Source organism: Nelusetta ayraudi, unplaced genomic scaffold (genome assembly GCF_046127955.1).
Source record: "Nelusetta ayraudi isolate G7.1 ecotype Tasmania unplaced genomic scaffold, CSIRO-AGI_Nayr_v1 ptg000131l, whole genome shotgun sequence".
In the NCBI taxonomy this organism is placed as follows: Eukaryota; Metazoa; Chordata; class Actinopteri; order Tetraodontiformes; family Monacanthidae; genus Nelusetta; species Nelusetta ayraudi.
Window position 1 is genome coordinate 628,610 of NW_027466181.1, and position 18,725 is coordinate 647,334.

General features: G+C 45.1%; 1 protein-coding gene across 1 annotated transcript in view; it reads right to left on the minus strand.

The window, feature by feature from the left end:
* Positions 1 to 14,120: 14,120 nt before the first annotated feature.
* grik3 (glutamate ionotropic receptor kainate type subunit 3) overlaps positions 14,121 to 18,725 on the minus strand; it is a 90,139-nt gene continuing 85,534 nt past the window's right edge. The window contains exons 14-16 of the mRNA XM_076050895.1: positions 16,260 to 16,485; positions 15,737 to 15,987; positions 14,121 to 14,537 (exon numbers count right to left, since the gene is read on the minus strand). Coding sequence (XP_075907010.1) covers positions 14,343 to 14,537; positions 15,737 to 15,987; positions 16,260 to 16,485 — 672 coding nt within the window. The 3' untranslated portion in view covers positions 14,121 to 14,342. The remainder of the gene's footprint in view (positions 14,538 to 15,736; positions 15,988 to 16,259; positions 16,486 to 18,725) is intronic.

Below are 18,725 nucleotides of genomic sequence, written 5' to 3' on the forward strand. Positions count from 1 at the left end.
GGATGTGTTTCAGGAGGCAGATGTGTGGGTCCCCTTCCAGATGAATCTGGTCCCGTTTCAAAACGAGAAATCGAGGGATGGAAGTCGAGTTTTTTCATCCCCCAGTCAAGCCCCAAGTTTCAACGTTTCAACCGTTCGGTCGCGCATCGTTATTCTGCCACTAGTTGGGGCTGCAGGTGCTGCTGCCCACCGCCCCTTTTAATCCTTTATATTTGAGACGCTTTGTTGCATTAATAAAGGCTCATTGAGCAATAAAAGCTCCGTCATTAAATATGACTTTACGTTGGGGTCCCGCTCGTAAACGCGGGCAAGAGGGAGTCACAAAAATAAAACACAATGGGGCGACATAAATCCTGATTTGCAATGGCTGCGCGTAAACAGCGGCGTGGCTCCATGCTCACGCCTAAAACAAGTAAGGCACATCGGAAGTTGTCCAGCGCACGTTTTAATCACCGTTTTTTTTTTACGCCAGCGGCTGTTAGCTGCTGCCTGTTGAAAGTGTCACGCAGACTTGAATTGACTGTGAGCTCATCAGAAATACCATTCAAATACCACAATGAGGTATGAAAGGAGGCAAAGTTACCATAATTGATCCTAGTTGAAGTCCCGTAAAAAAAATTTAATACGCACTTTGAAGAATATCGCGTTTAAATTTATCCAAGAAAATTGAGAAAAACAGCAGCGACGATGTTGTCGTATACATACGATGCATTCAAACAATTGCAAGTCGGTGGGAACAACAGTTACCACCAGCCGCCAGTGTACCCCTCATGCTTTGCGCGCCGCACAGTGACACACAGACCGGCTCGAAGGGCGGAAGCAAAGGCAGTCGCAGTGTCGTGCTCCGTCAACAACGGACACGATTAAACACCAATCGCACCCAATGCTGAGAAAACCAGCAGCTTTGCAGAGCTTCGTGTTGGCATGACGCCACCTCAAATCTGCTGTTTACATCAGGATGCCACTTTATTTGCCGCGTCACGCAATTCTCTCAAAAGCTTGCAGCTTGTGCCCTGATCCTGTGATCTCCAGCTCCAACTCCCGGGTAAGTGATGAACGCCTACAGCAGTTCCCCACACACACACATACCGCAGCGTTCACCATAGGTCATTTGTTGAGTCTTTATTACCTCATTCAGTGGGTTTGTCCCCGAGGTATCATCGTGCTGCGGGGGTTTTGATATTGTGGAATCGGAATTCTCACCACGGAAATTCTGAATTTCTCCTCTTTAGCTCGCGGCCGCTCATTCAAGCACACAGCAGCAACACAAGCAGCAAAACGCTGGTCCAACCTCGTTGTGCGGTTTTGCATTATGTGTTGGTTTTCGCAGCGTTATCTCGTCGCTGCCGAGCAGCACCTCAGTCCCGAGCAGCTGTTCTTTCACTCAACCACCACATATTGGGTTACACAAAGCGCCCAGCCATCACTCGCAATCCCGCTCGGCGTGCCAGGAGCGCATGCCAAGTCCCTCCAACTGTCACTTCCTTATTTACTATTAATGAGCGCTTTACGCTACACGAATCCCTGCCACTACCAATCCCGGCTCCCGCACACATTCAAGCCAGAGTTGTTTTTTGTCTTCTCTGCGACACCTAGGTTTTTTGTTTTTTTGTTGTTGTTTATTTTGCATCCAATGTTTTATTGGAAGTATGCAGACGGAGGAAGGTGACATGGCAGCTTTTGGATTCTGTCGGGAGGCTGCTCAAATTGGCCTTCACAGTCCATAAACTTTCTCCTCGGCAGCCAGACACCTTCCCCGCAGACGGGCCTTATAATGTCTTTCTGGAGGCGGAGACATGGGAGGGGAAAGGAAGTGAGTGACTCCCATCGCTGCGAATTTTTCATGATCCCACCTTGCAAGGCAGGCTGCAAAATGCATACATTTGCAGTTGCTGGTAAACTGCTAGTTGCTGTTTGCCATGAGCTGCTTTCCATTACATTTTTTTCGCAAAATAAAAGCGATATTTCTCAAATTTCAACAAAGTACAATTGTGATTTGCAGGTGTTTCCATTGAACGGTGTGAAGCACATAAGGCACAATTATTGTAAAATCTCGTCCCGCCAGATTTACGAGAATTACGTTGTAATTACGTTATGATTACTTATATATATAAGTAATAAAATATTCCGTCTCCTTCTCAGTCCAAACAAAACAAACCATTTTCACTTGAAGTGAACTGATCACGTGATCCCCGTCCATCATGTCCGGTGACGCGTAAATACGAATTGCGATATCCCTCTATATCGATAAGTCTGAAAAACCACCTCATGAGAGCAGAAAAACCTTTTAGCGATATTTGAGCGGTTTTACCAGGTTTTTATTGCGATATTTAGGTTTTGTGCAATTCTAGGGGCAAAGGAAACGCAGCTAGAGAGACTTACTGGTGTTGTCTACTGTGCAAAGTACAAACCTGGGTGACTGACTAAAATCAAATGGGTGGTTGCACCGCCATGCTTCAAAAACTAAAACAATCTCACACTTGATCTCCAAACTCAGACCCATCATGCGAATGTTGTTGATTTTCTGGACAAATTGATTTCAAGAATGCTTTCACAGCATCAGGCGGACGATCTGAAACAAGGACGTGTCTTAGGCCTGATCCCATTGGAACCTTGCAGTGGTTCAGCTGCGGTGAGAACACGACTGCAGGAACTGCCAGAAGAATAGGAAGTGGGCTAAACATGGCTGATATGTTCCGCCAGGGAACAAACACCCATAGATTGCTGATCGGTGTGGGCGAGACACTCACCGGCCATTTCATTTGGTAAAATGTTCAATTGCTTAGTGTGATTAAAGCCTTGTGGGGGTGTTTGAACAAGTCATCTGTTTTGGGTTAAAGCAAAATGGATTTCATAGCTAACCTCATGGGCTGGAAAGGCAGCTATTTGTATGATGCACTTTATTTCAGGTTCAAAAGATCTTTAAAAAAAAATATTTTTGAAAATAAAATATTTTGAAATTAAAAGAAAGGTTTGTGAGTGTGTGTGTGTGTGAGTGTTGTTTTTTTTTATTTTTTAGACTTGCCTCCAGAGGTCTTTTGATCATTTTCTGAGCTGATGAAGGCCAACATGAAACAGCCGTGGCTGGAGGAAACTCCATTCCGTATCTCAAGCAGGATGGATTTTTGCTTTTTTCATAAGGAAAAAACAAATGCGTCACGCGGCAAATCTAAATTGTAAGCAACAAAAAAAAAAAAAAAAACACACACACACACAGTGCTTCAAAGTCACCCACAAACACGTTTGGCTGACTGCAGATTTGCAACAAGAGCAAACTGTTTGCCGAACAACAGGAAATTAAAGCAACAGCACACTGAGATTTTTTTTCTTTTTTCTTTTTTAATCCTGCAAATGTAGACGGGATTCCCACAGGGTTAGAAAAGTGGCTGCTGCTGCTGCTGCTGCTGCTGCTGCGGCTGCTGGGACGGGAACTCCGAAGCCCCCTGCAGTCGCCGAGCTGTGGCGCGATGAAATTGGATGAAATTTGTTATTAGGATAAGCCGCGGCCAAATGTAATTTACATTGGCGGCGTTGATGCGACGACATCAGCGACAACAACGGCGAGTCGCCGTCCCCATTTCATCCGAAGCGCAGCCAGCGTGGCTTTAAGAAGAGGCTCGACGCCGTCAAAGGAATCCCAGCCTTTGATGATCGGATAACATCTCACATTTTCTGAAGCAACTTCAATGAAACATTCATGCCGCTAACGTTTTTATCCAGCTCATCTCAAAGGTGCTCGGCTGGTTCTGTGATCCATTGTTTGGACTGAGAAATGGCAGCTTTTGGCAGACGACAGGAGCAAAATAAGTAAAAAGAAAAAAAAAAAAAAAAAACAAAACAAAACAATTTCTGCCTCAATTTGGATGGAAATAAGTTCAAAATGTATGTTTCTTGAGGTAATACAAAGAGAGAGAAGTAGCTTACTGGCACTAAGACACCATAATATGGCCCCTATATAGCAAGATTACATATGAAACAGAATATTGTCCACATAACATGGAAATAAAGTATATCAAATTCATATATGTAATTTAAAAAGGTTCCATACTAATTCATTTTATCCCAGATGCCAACAGAGCAGCTTGACATGAATAGAAAATATAAAGATGGGCATATTTAGCCCACTGTTTTCAGCCTTCTGCAAAGACTGGGCTTTGGGATGTTATGTTGGACAGTCAACACGTTTGGAAGGGGGCAAAGAAGAGGCGCAGGGACGTCATTGAAATATCTCGCCCTTTGTGACATCACAAGAGGCCAGCTTTTCAGAACTGCACATTCTAGAGGAGAGGAGGGCAAACCTTTTGACTGGTGGGCAACGATGGGTTCTGAAATTTGACTGAGGTGCTGGAGCAGGATGAGATAGGTGTGTTTTGGTGACCCACCTCATAGAAATATAAATATATCATGGGATAGGTCGAAAACGTGCTTTAATGTCAATTGAAAATGAACAAAAGGGTTACAACAACAACAACGGTATTTAGCTTTTAATCGAAATGACTCTTAAAACACAGAAAAAATGATGATATTACTATCATTTCATTCAAGTTTAGTGGCCAGGACTAAAAAGCTTAAGGGTCCGCATATGGCCCCCAGGCCGTAGTTTGCCCATGCCGGTTCTAGAGCATACTTCCTGAATGGTGGAGCTTCAAAATAACATAACAGATTATTGACAATTATTAGCTGACTGATAATTATGGCCTTTAATGCAAACACACACTCCGACACATACTCTCAAGGACGGGTTATGTTTTCTTGTTCCTCGTTCTCTTGTGTTGTAAACAGGAATACTGAAAATGAAAACAGCGGACCAAGTTCTCCCTGGAAAGCCGCTGAGTGGAGGTCTGCCCCCGGAGGGCGCCGCATGGAACAGCGGCCTTCAGATTGATGCGGCGGCTGCGGCGCTTTATCTGCCCTGTAAACTCTCGTCATTGTTCAGATTCATCTCCTTGTTTGCTTGTTCATTTAGCCGCAGCTACGCCGTGCATTTATTTATCCGTTCATGTTTTGAAGAATTTTTGGACTCACTGGAGTGCCACCTCCGGGGGGATGAACAACCTCTCACGCAGCTCGAGGACGAAGAGAAAATTAATCAGACGGTTTTGGGGCATTGTTGGAAATACTGCGCCAGTAAGTGGTGCATGCCTGCAGGAGCGGATTGTTAGCAAGGACGCGGGCTCGTTACACAGAGGCTCCTGTTGTTGTTTTCTATTCCATCATTTATCTATTTATTTTTTTTAAATCGCTCAGTAAATGAAGATCATTCAGGATTAAGGAAATCTTTTGCTGATGCACGCAAGATGATTATCAAGCATTAAGCAAAACACAAAAGTGAAAGACGACAGACATAATGACGCTTTCAAATGATTTCAATTTCGTTTTTTTTTTTTTTTTTAACAGAGTAATCCTCCAACTGCACACACAAGACAATTCATCGGAAAAAAAAAAAAAAAACCCAGAACAAAACAAAAAACGAGTAAACAACATTTTTCATGAAAGATGCCAGAGCTGTAGTTTGTGCCAGAAGAAAAAGGACAGATAATGAACTTTTGCCTGAGGAGACGAGAAAGGTGCTGCAGAAAGACTACGTTGTTATTTTTATTTTTTTTGTCATGACGTAAAGACGCTCGAAGGCTCCTTGTCAATAAACCTTCCCAGCTCGACCTCTTAAAGGCTGAGTGAGGGAGCGGAGTGGAAGCGGGGGGAAAAAAAAAAAAACAACCTTTTCTCCTCATTATGTTTTAATACTTTATTGATTTCCGCGCGCAAAACATCTCTGGATGGAGAGAGAAGTCCTTTGCATCATAATTATGAATAAAGAATTTCAATAATCAATCCCCGACCATGACTGCTGTTGAGTTTCTCGCTGCTCACGTCACATTTTCTTCTCTCATCGACGTGTTGTAGGCTACGCACAATTTCTCCGCCCACCCCCAGAGGCGTCTGGGACTCATCGCTCTCATCAACGCAATGCAAAACAGAAACTGTGCGGAGTAAAAACAACCTGAACTTATCAGGTGCATCATGCCAATTTTGAACAGTTGCACACTGCAGTCTCCACAGGCCTTATTGTGTGCTGCACACTGTCTGGAAGGTCAAGTGATTGAAAAAAAAAACGAGCGGGTTGACCGCTGGGGACGCTAACAGTCATATCAGCATCTTAAAAAAGCAACACAATTTCACATTATATGTTGGAGATTGTTATCTCGGGAGACTTTTGTTCAATATTTTAAGACCATTTTGTGGGTCAGAGACAAAGCGGAGGCCGAGCGGGTGCGAGATGACACCGACGTCGTCAGTCGCTTGCCATAACCGATCCGGTGTAGCGGAGTAAACAGCGGCTTTCTCTCATTTTTTCGCCGCTCGCCGCCATATGGCGCCTCTGTGTACGACGGCGCCACACGCGGCGCCCGCCGGCCTCATTAGAGACGGCGGGGCGTGCGCACGCTAGAAGGATTGTCACCGTCGTTATTAGAGGATTGTGTTGCGCTCGTACATTTTCTTTAATTACTGTTCTATAAAAAAAAAAAAAAAAAAGGGCAGTCTTTTCAAACGACTGGTCTAGTTAATGAGCTTCAGCTTTTAATTACGCGACCGATGACCTCACACTAAAGTACGCATAAGCAGCATTAAAAGGTTTTCCTCTCATTTTCACGTCTTCGTATGCCAGCTTGTATTTTCTCCTGACCTTCTGTCATGTCCCCTTCAGGTCAGGCCTAGAAGTGCAACGCGTGTGCATGTTTGTATCTCGCGATCCTGCATATTTACCCGAAATAACAGTACCATTGCCAGTAGTTTTAGCAGTTCCTTGGTGTCGTGCACATGCCACGACAGACGCTGCAGTCACTGCGGCCTAACGCACCTCGGCCACAGCGTTGGAAGAGCAATCAATACGCGGCGTGAATCATATTAGGAAAACAATCATTGAAATGTTGGACGACATGCCGCATCTTTACGTGCTACTCAGTCGTGCATGAAAAAGCAATCTGAACGGAAGCGTTCTGCCTGTAATACTGCAAAAGCCAAGAAGATTATTAAAAAAAAAAAGAAAATGTTATTTCTGAATGCCAACACATGTCAGAGAATGTGCATAATGCATGCGGGAACTATAGTCTGACACTTTCAAATGTTTTCCAATTCAATTCAGTGCAACTTTATTTGTCCTGAAGGAAATTCCGTTGACAGAAAGGAACGGTGCACGTGCCAACAGGAGCCAACACAACACAGACTGTCACTTTTTGAGACTGTCAGAGACAACTCACAGCCGTCCTCCAAAGCCTCCCAAATACAAGTGCTCGGCGCTTAAAAGGAAAGTGAAGAGGAAGGTACCAAATTGTAGATGTCATCTGTAAGAAACCGTGTATGAAGGGTTCACTGCATTGCATCACTGCACGAAAAAGGCAAACATGAACATCAACATGAGCATGTGCCGTCAAATGGAGGATATTCACATTTTTAATAGATGGACAGGTCAGTGGTGAACACAGCACAATAAAGCAAGGTGTGTGTGTGTGTGTGTGTGTGTGTGTGTGTGTGTGTGTGTGTGTGTGTGTGTGTGTGTGTGTGTGTGCGTGCGAACATCCTGGATGTTCCTCTCAATCACAAATTCCCCTGATTGATCGACTCCTCGTTTTATTTGGCCGCATCTCCATGTTTCTCCGCGTTGGGAAAACTCATATTTTTCTGCAACGGTTCCAGAGCCCATAACAAGGTCGGGTGCACATCGGTCCTCCCCATCGCCGCAGCCACGGCTGGGGCCGATCTCTCAGCCAGTGGGGTTCGCTCAGACGAGCACAGCTTGGCTCAGACATTCATTCACACCCAAATGGCTCCATGATATCCAGGCGTCGGAGGATCGGGAGGCTCGATGCCCCGGAGCGCCGACGTGCCAGTCAAGGTCATTAAAGAGCGCAGCGGGTCTGGACGCGAGGCATCAGGGCAGCCCCGAGCAGCGGAGCGAGGCCGGCTCTGTAACGGCAGCGACCCCCCGAGGTCGGCTTTAAGTCGAGCCTTCCTGCGGTACACATGTCAAAGGAGTGCGAGATTTACAAAGCTAGGCTAGTGCTACTAACATTGAGGAAATGCAAAGCGTGCGCCAGCCTATGTTAAACATTGTCTCAGCTAACCGGGCACAGCAACTGGATCGCGCAGAGTTTTTTTTTTTTTCACCGTCTTCCCAAATTCTAATCTCAGGATTTCATGTTCAGTGAGCTTCCTGCGAGTGAAGGCAAAGCTAGCTGGGAAGCTACAGCTACAGGCTGCACAGTACAAAGCAGCAGAAGAAGACGAGGAGTCTAGAGGTGCCAACCGTCCTTTAAATTACAGAACTGTACCGTATTTGACCATGAAACGGTGCGTCCCCTTTAGGATCGATACAGCATGGTGCCTGTCTTGAACGTAAACTTATTTTCAACACATTCGTTCCCATAGAGTTTGCGTTAAAAACCGTAATCTACAGTACGTAGCTGCAGGCAATATCATTGCACAACTCATTCACAACAACTGCGTACTGGCTCCGTAGCTTGCGTAGAGCAGGCTATGAATCAGGATCGCTTGTTCTTTTCAGCTTGACTGTATGTATTTAATTCCTTTGTGAAAGCCATCCATCCTGCACTTTATTCACTGTTGTGCACGTTGGCAAGACCAGCGAAGCCTCTGCTAAAGACGGCAACAGTTGACGATGGTTTTCACACTTTTGTACAATAAAAGGCTCCAATGAGAGCATTTCTTTTTTTAAGCTTCACTTCCGACTCCCTTTGTTAAGAGGTCATCGCTCAGTGCACATGGTTTAATTTTAATACGAAGGTGTCACTTGAACATTTTGCTGTCACTACCTTGAAATGCTTCCGTCTCGCGGCTCCACAGGTGGTTTCCTGTCTCACAATCCTGCCTCCACGTTGTACTTTGCACCAGTCTTCCATCCGAAGGTGCAGCTATCTTAAAAATCAGCAGCACAAAGTGGCCTGCAATGTGATAATTCACTTTTACGTCTCCCTCTGCACCCGTCTCGCCTTTTCCTCTCCCACTATATTCTTCTAAGCCCCCCCACTTTGTTTCTTTTTTTTATTTTTTTACCATCTCCAACTCCTCCCGCCTCACCTTCCCTTTGCTTCTCATTAGCACTTATACCTCATTCTGCACTTTGTCATCCCCTCATTCTTCAGCCCCTCACGCTCCGTATACTGTATCTTTCACATCTTGCTGCTGGATATAAAATCCTTTCCTCTTTCTCCTTGGCTCTTTTTTTCCCCTCCCCATTGTCACCATCTTTTTTTTCTTCCCTCCATTTCACTTCACCACTCCCGCTATCGCTCCCTTCCCGTCACCTCTCTTGTCCTTTCACATCTTTCTCTTCCTCCGCCTGGTTTCCTGCCCCCCACCCCCCAACTCCTCTCTCCCTTCCGCATGACTTCTGATGCACAGCTGCTGGCCGCACTCTGTCCGAAGGGATTAATTGATGCTGAGAGATAATAAATCTTCCCATTAGGCACCAGGCCGCTGCCCACTGCTCGTTACGTGCCTGCTGCTACCTCCACGCTGAGGCCCAGGGTTCCCCCTGCTTTTTTCCCCTTCTCAACACACAGCAAGGTCACACTCTAGGCAGCCCTGGCGTCGCCGCGTGTGTTCCTTCGTGCAGCAACGCCGTTTGAAACGCGTTTTCTTTTTTCCTCCTTTATTTTTTATTTGAAATTTCTCCTGCCGTGGACCTTGCGGCATGCCTGCACAGATTCACCATGCAGCTGGTGGCAAGCAAGGAAATATCACAAAGGTGCACTGAGACGTTTGTGCTGCCTCGGAAAGAAAAAGGATCTGCTGGGACTCTATCACTTGTTAAAGGGGCGCAAGGCCACATTTGTGAGTCGGTTCCCAGAATTACAGCTTGTTAACCAGGCAGCTTAAGGCTTTACTTTAACATAAAAAGATACACCACATTCTAAGAGAAAAAAATATATATATATTTGAAAATAAATGAATCTAAAATGCACACTAACACCGGCCACTTTATTAGGTCCTCCTGGCCATTGTGGGTGTATATATATATATGTACACATACACGTACAACATAAACAACAATTCAGATGCCTGTTTGAGGAGACTGAGTCTGATTGGCCGGTTCCACATGACAGAAAGGCAACGGTAGCTCCAATATTTGCTCATTACAACCGAGGTATGCCGACCATCTGTGAAGGCACACGTGCAACCTCAGAGCAGATGGGCCGCATCGGTGCAAGATCACGCTGGGTGCCACCACTGTTCACTGAGAACAGCAAACTGTGACAATTTTCTAGAATTGGAAGGCAAGAGAAAACCCGTCTGGTCAGACGACGGTGGAGTCGGAGTTTGGTGTGAGCGACAGAATAACGCATCGTCAAGGTGCGAAGAATCCACCGACACATCGTTTCAATAAGCTTGCGATGAGTTTTAATTTGTCATCATTGTTTTGTTTTGTTTTTCCCTCCCTGATACAAGGAGCCGTCTATTTCCTTCGGGCTCGTACCAACGAAGGCATAGACAAAGGCGGTGACAGCCCGAGGCATCAGCAGCATCTGGGAGCTTGTTGGAGCCGACGACTTCAAGTGTTTGGCCAATAATTAATTAGTCTCCCTGCTTAAGGGCGGAGACGGCAACTTTAAATAATGCACTGTATCTGTACTGAATCATTAAGTGATATTCACATTATTAAATTATAGTTATACTTATATATTATAGTTATACTTATAGTTTACTTGTAGTCTTTTTTTCACTCTGATAAATAGAGCATACATAATATATATATATATATATTTTTTATCCGCAACAACATGTGAAAACATACAAAGAGGCTTCAAGGGTCATATGCATACTTTGCATTTTTTTATTTAAAACTTCATGTAACCCATACAGCAAACTGTACAATTGAATTATTCACATTATGTGTCAAAAAGAAAATAATTTGATAGCTTTTTTTTTTTTAATAATAATATTTTGAATGAATTTCCCCCATCTTATTATTCTGATGTCAGTTATTCTAATGTTCTCTTAACACATACAGTTACTAGGAAAACAGAAATCATCTTTTTTTTTTTTTTTAATATATATATAGATTTTATTTTCTTACAAAACCTTACAAAAAACTATATTCATAGAAATCCTGCATGTCCACAAAGTAAAACCCTGGTTGGCACCAACATGTGTCTGTTTGAAAAGGTTCCAAATCAGAAGAAGAAGAAGAAGGAGGAGAAGTAGAAGAAGAAATAGAAGAGGGAGAGGGAGAAGAAGAAGGAGAAGAAGAAGCAGCTGTGCAACTCAGGAGGATGGTACGCACCAAAAGGCGCACCACTGTTACTGCAGTAAAATGAAAGGTCATACCACACGCTGCTAATGGAACACAGGTTATGTAGCTTACACTTTTGAAGTACTTTTCTTTCACATTTCATATAATTTTGTGGAAAAAAATGACATTATTATTCACATTGATCCATATAAAAAAAAAAAAGAAGTATATATTCAGTAACCAAGCTGAATGAATCAGCCCAGTGGCTTTTCCCTGTAGAAATCCCAACTGTTTATTTTACTTATCATTATTATTATCATTATTATTATTATTATTATTTATCATTATTATTTTCTGATTACGACAAACTCCAGTTATTTTCATGTGTCACTGTGGCTGAATTGCTGACTCGCCTGGATGGAAAGCTACAGTACACGTGAGGGTGACAGTCATAAAAGGAAACCACGCATACTTTGAATCAGCTCCTACTCAGGATTTCAACAGAAGAATAGGTCCAGTTACAGTAAAACAAACAAGCAAACAAACAAACAAACAAACAGTGGCCCTCTACTAATTCATTCTCTTCAGTTCTTGGAGGGGCCGTGAACTTTTCCAACTCCTGTTCACCTCTTACAAATATAATGGGCATCATGAATGAGGAATAAGATACGTCGTTTACCATCAGGATGATGGTAATTTAATATAGCATATGCAAAGTTATTTTTTCCATTAGATAAATAAACAATGTTTTGGGAGCTCGGGGTCAAAGGTGGGGAAAAAGGCTTAAAGTGACTCTTCTAATGAAATAAATAGCATCTAACAACTCATTAGACTGAGAACAGAATTCATTTAGAACCATATAAATTTAGCAAAATACACTTTTTTCTCATGTGGATCTTATCTACATACTCTACGTCGCAGAAGGGGGTCAATAAACAGTGATACAGAATCTCTAACAAACCCACGCTAAGATTTTACAGATTGGACTTTTCCTTGGTAGTTTGGATATTTTTTATTATCATCATTATTATTATTATGTATTTTTCCGCCGCTGCGGTAGCGACGGGACAAAACCTCACAGAGGTCTCGCTGCTAGTTCAGCTGGCAGGCGACAACATTGCACGCGTGGCTCCACGAAACTTCCCGTAGCGCGACACTCGCTGGAGACGAACACTTGGGCAACTGGCAACAAAGTCGTTGTAAACACACGAAAATCACCGCCGCTCGATTTGCCCCCACAGACCGTTGGCTTTTCGTGATCAACGGCCACCGGACAAGCAAAGCCTCTTGAAATTCTTTGAGCAAAATGTCGGCGTGGTTTCAATGACACGTAACGATAAGAAAAATCTTGCGGTAAAATATCAACAAAAGGTGTTGGGGCGTTCAGCTCGGGGGTTTAGCCGTACATGGACCAGCACATTGCTGAGAGAATGAAGTCATACACACACGAAATGCACTTTAGTTTGGGGGTCTTGCATCTGTGATTAGCTATGAAAAAATTCAGAGTTGTAGTTTGCAAACCATTTCAATCACATCTGCACAAAGCAGGGATCTTAAAGGCCCAGTGTGTACAAGTCAGTGCCATCTAGTGGTAAGAAAGCACGCTGCAGACACTGTTAATGCTAATCCTGTTTTGTGACTTGCGCTTACATCTTTCTGACACCAGCAGTGAAACTCACAAATCCCCCAGCAGATCTGCCTTCTGGGCTACTGGAGAATCAAGGCAGCAAAATCTAACCTGCTCGTAGTGGGAATTCAAATGCGTTTCCAAAAATGTGTTTCTATTCCATTTCAGATCTCTTTCACATTGATCCTCTTAAAAAAAGAGGTAAAACAATTGTTTAGTAACTGTGTGAGCAGCTTTTAGAATTTAACCTTATATTCAAATACCGTTCTCTTGCAGGAAAGCCAAGACGCACAGTGCCAAGTGATTGTGCCAAGTCCGGTCAACTTTGGATTACACTGCATGGTTGGAGAGACAGTTAACGAGATCTCTTTATGGGCCCATTTAAACCACTCGAATCGACTTTGCATTGACCACAGAGTGAGTGCTTTCTAAAAAAAACAAAAAAAAAAACGCTGAGCGAGGAGGAAGTGGCCCATGCTGTGCACTTCCCACTAAATGGCCGGTTCTTTGGCAATTTATCTGATTAGAATTCAATCATGTACGCAGCGATGTTGACACAGATGTACGCTTGCTCGGGAAATAAAAATTCCATTAGAATTAGATAGGGAAGAAAAAAAAAAAAAAAATAAATCCAAAAAACAGGATTTAAAAGTCCATGTTGGAGTGACAAATATATCTTGACGTTATAGCTTCGCCGTGTGCATCAGCGATGGATGGCCACTGTTGGGAGAGTGTAGTTAACGACACACGACAGGCCCAACAAATGCGGATTGATGGCGGGAGAGCGCGAGGACGCCGCCACCGCCGCCGCCAGCAGCCTCCTCCGCAAAACAACTCCGCAGCCATTTCAAGAACCGCCGCGGGCTTCCGCAGCCGAGGAGTTTGGCGTAAATGAACACGACTAAGAACTTAATACCCTCATCTTTTCTTATTTAGGTGCTGATACGGTGTGAATGTTCGGCAAAAAGAATCTGATCTCCGGTTAAACCCGCTCTCTCGCATTTATTGCCGCTTGGATAAAAACCTTCTTAATTCTCGCCAGCGCCCGCACTTCTCGCACCACGACGTCGGGGGTCTCTCGGTGGGTGGGATTCTTTCTCTTTTTCTTTCCAGCAGCGTCTATTTTGTGCACGTAAACATCAGACTTTGAAGCTGATTAGTCGAGTGTACCGTTTCTCCCAGGAATCTCCCAGAACCAAAAACATTCCCCGCGATTTTTTACTTATTTATCTTTTGGTGGTGGGGGGCGGGGGGGTCGGAGGGTGGGGTGGGTTGGTGGTTGCAAATGCCGTCATACCTGCGTGGCTGACGCTGCCATTTTGAGTTGCCCGTGTTTGGTTAGTGTCCCAATGTCACTGTGGTTGATGGTGAACCGCGGGAGTCCGTCAATGCCGTTGTCCCGCGTCTCCGGCACGGCCCCCGACACGTTGCTCAGGAGGCCCTTGGCCGGCGGCGAGCACATCGTCAGGGGAAGACGGGCGTCATCCCAGTGCTGCAGCTCATGTTGTCCTTTCCCGGGAGTCGTCGGTCGTTGTAGGCGTGCATGTTGATCACCGCATCCGTCTTCACCATGACCGCCGGCTTCGGCTTGTGCTTCACCCGCCTCTCGCAGGTGAACGACAGTCTGATCTCGTCCACCATGGCACTGCACAAAGACCTCTGGGCGAAAAGGGGCGGGCGAGGGGATGGGTGTGGGGGTGGGCGGGGCGGAGGGGTTGGGGAGAGGAGGAGAGGGGGCGGGGGCGGGGAGTAAATGCCTTAGCTTTTAAATGGTTCTGATGGCGAAGAGTGTCGACAGTGTCAAGAGCACATTTTTTTTTTTCCCGACGGCTGTCAGTGAAATTCGAGCCGCCGCCGCCACCGCCGCCGCCGCCGCCGCCGCCGCCGTGGTCAGCAACGCATGGCTGATGAGGGTGCACGAGCGAGCGTGCGCGGACGACGACTTACTTAGCGTGTATTTAAAACAGCCATGCAACTCCAACAACGCCGATGACTAATAACGGATTAATTCCTTCTGCTCCAATTGGCATTCGTGCCGGTTCGAGTAAGAAAGCGCTGCGGCCAAGTCGACCCAGGGATTAGCAAAAGGCATGCAAACCATTTAATAAGATTTTTATTTATTTATTTATTTTTTTAATGATGGAGGCAGGGCTCTGTGCTCCAACAAAATAGCCACAGTTAGTATCTTCTTGACTCGAAGCAGAGGTTGGACAACACTACTTAATATTTAATGCTTCAGCATCGGAAGAAGTTTTTTTTTAATTTTGTTCCCATGAGCCCTGCACTCAACCTCACTGAAGCCATCCAACAAATCAAATCTTGTCGTCTTTTGGTTTATTTTGGTTTTAAGTGTTTCTGGTGCACAGAACAGCCTGAACTTCAGTCTTGTTAGCAATGGCGCTAGCAAACAATCTTTCAGAACAATCCAATCAATTTACCATTTTATTTTTTTCACCCGTGTAATTTGAATACTGTGGCATGGTTATCAAACTCCTGTAAAATTTTTGCTTTTAACCTTTTAAATGTCCGACGGTGGAATGAAAACTGCAAGGTTGACTTGATGTGATTTTGTGTCACCAAGTGGTAAAAATGCAACCGACTTGGTCGCCATTTTATTTATTGTTTTAATTTGTGAAGCACTTTGGGTTGCATTTTCTGTGCAAGAAAAGTGCTACATAAATAAAGTTTGAGGTTTGACTGCACATCTCTCTCTCAGTCTCAGTCTTGACTGACTCTCGGACGAGTAAATATTGCGTGCGGTCTTCACTGAGGGGCCCTCTTTGGAGCTGTCGCACAGACACCCTTCAATCCTGCCCCTTTGAAAATGAAAATATCAAAAGATTCACAGGGACATCTACCTGCTCGCGTTCCGCCGTCTTCCTCAGCTTGTAGATGAATTCAGCAATGGCCACAAAGACAGACAGCACCAGGCCGGATGCCAGCACAATGAATATACCACCCAGCTTCTGGATCCCCATGGGGCCCGTCTCGCGACGCTCCTCATCCAGGCAGCTGCTCCCACTCCACCACTTCTCCTTCAGCATGTGTAGGCGCCCGTCCTCCAAGATGCTGAGGATGGCTATGCTGATTTTGTCCCTGTATGGGGACCCTGGAAGCAACATAAGGCCCCATTTTTACTGTGGCAGAAACGCCAGCTGGATCCAGTGATAATAAGGTTCATAAACGCGTTGCGGCATACTGTCTGGCTGGAAGCAATAAGAAAAAAAAAAAAAATATATATATATATCACATAAAATGTGTCTCATTCTGCAGCTTTCGCTGAAAAGCCACATCCGTTAAGAGGATAGCCGGGGTATTTTTAACAACAGCTTGTGCTTTTTAACTTTTAATTTCTCTGCAGTTCTTGGAGAGGGGTCTTACCGAGGGGGGTCCCGATGCCGTAGCCTTTGCTGTCGATGAGGCCCCCCACCTGCGTCAGGTTGCAGTTCCTCCTGGTGATGTAGTCGATGGTGGTGGACTCGGTGATGAGGGCGTAGTCGGACTTCATCACCCGCTGGATGCCGTCGTCGATGGACTTGACCAGGGACGAGCTGGGCTTGCTGCTCATGAAAGCCCACATCTTCTCAAAAGTGGACACCTTGGATCTCTGCGGGAGGAGCCGGCGGCATTGGTTAAAAGAATAAAAAAATAATAAATAAACCAACGGTGGCTTGAAGGGTTTATTCAAAGACGTCGCTGTGTTCAGAAGCGACAGGGGGGGAAAAAAAAAATACCCAACAGTTTCAATGTGCCGGCGGTTGAAGAGTCACTTTCAGACACTGGGTGCGAGCGAGAGCCGGGAAAAGCAGCGGCTTTGTCCCTCTGTGGCTCTTTTGTGATAAATAAAAGAGTGAATCCGATGTACAATAGGAGGAGAAACAGCAGCCCGGCAGGTTTTACACAAATTATCCCGGCCGTCGCAATTATCGTGTGATAAAAGAACACTAAATTGGAGCTTAGTGCGCGTTCATTCCTCACAAGTGCTACCGAGGCGGCAATAACGGAAACACCTCTCCATTAATCTTGCATCAGGCCGTGTGATATTTCACGCAGTGTTTTATGAGGTCACGTTTGGTGCCGTGCCTAATCCCGGGTAATTACTGTCTGGCGACTGTAAGCCGTTTCAAATTGCCAAAGATGCTGTTATGAGGCAGCCCGCCATTACAGTAGACGCCCGGGATTGGACTCTGGAAGTCTGATATTAAGGCGTTGGAACCATCAATTAGGTCGCGTGGATGCGCGGCGTGAAGGTGACCTCGCCGGTCCTGTGTGTGTTCGCTGGTGGTGAAGCCGAGGTCGCCCAGCAAAAAAACACCCACTTAGGCAGTTCGGCTACTTATCTCAGACAAAGTGTGCTCGCCTATAGATTCTATGTCTCTCTCTCTCTCTCTCTCTCTCTGCTCTGAATGCATAATGGCTTTTAATCACATCCAGCAATGATCCTTCACCCCTGAGCAGCAGCCTGAGCAGCAGCTAACTGTGTGACTATGGGCGCCGAAAAAAAGAAAGGAAAAAAAAAAAAAGAAGCTCATGTTGAGGCCTTTCAGAGGACTTATCAATCTATCTATCTATCTATCTGTCTAACTAGCTAGCTAGCTAGTTAACTCTCTAGTTAGCCTTCTAGCTATCCCACAACAAGCTTTCACCACCTTCCAAACACATGGAAGTTCCAGCAAAGCGGCAGACTGAAAACACAGGGCTAAATACACTGTTTTTGGGGGTGTACAGAGGTAACAGGGGGCATCTGAGTGTCACAAGTTTTCTCGCGATCAGGACATTCAATTTAGGAGATGCTGCTTCACATTTTCGGCTGTAGCTTCAGCCTTGAGGTTTCCTGAACTTACAGCTGAAATCTTCAGCAGGTATTACACCATCTTCTGAGTTGATGGACTGATCGCAAGACACTTTGACTATAATTTCAAAAAAGAAGACATAATGAACATGACTGATCTACTCTGCGGTCACAAATCCGGTTCATGACGCGATAATAAGAACTTGGAAAAGAACAGAGAAAAGTGAGGGCCAAGCGGCATTCTAAGACACTGAAACTCACCTGGCGGATCAATAAAAACCTGCTCAATAAAAAAAATGAAAAAAACACTTCTGAAGGCAGATACTGTGGAGGGAAAGCGTTCCGACTCACACGTCGAGCAACATGTACAAGAACGCATCCATCCGAGTCACGGACACCTGCGAAGCCTTTATCCCCGCGCCAGACTATTCAAAACATCCATTTTGCCGCTCTGCCTCACTAAGTCGGCATCATTAGGGCCTTTTCTGCTGGAGGGAGCAGAGGCCACTTGAACCACGCAACTCCGATGGGGTAATTAAACACCTGTGTGTGTGTGTGTGTGCGCACACGTGCATGCATGCGTGCCGCCATTACCGGCGCCACAATCGCATCCGTCATCGCGGGTGGCGCGCAGCCATGATCTAAAATAACTCTCATTTTCTAACAGGGCTCTTCAGACGAACTGGGGGGCGGGGCTCTGATGAAAAGGAGTTAATGCCTCAAGTCACATCCAAACTCATTACAAGACGTATATAACCCGACTCTGCAGCGATTGAGATTTTTTTTTTTTTTTCACGCACCGGAGCAGGGGAGGATGGCATAAAGCGTCAATATTTCTTTTGTGCGTAAACCCCGAGCCTTACAGCACAATTAATACTGGCAGATTTAATATGCTCTCTGCAGCACGTCGGCAATAAGATACAGCATTTATGAGCGCGACTACAAAAAGACGCGGGGAATATAACAACTAGGACAGAGACTCACTCTGGAGGATTTTTTTTTTTTTATGCTCTGTGTTTTATGCGTTTCTGTGTGTTTTCTTGCTGCTCAATGCC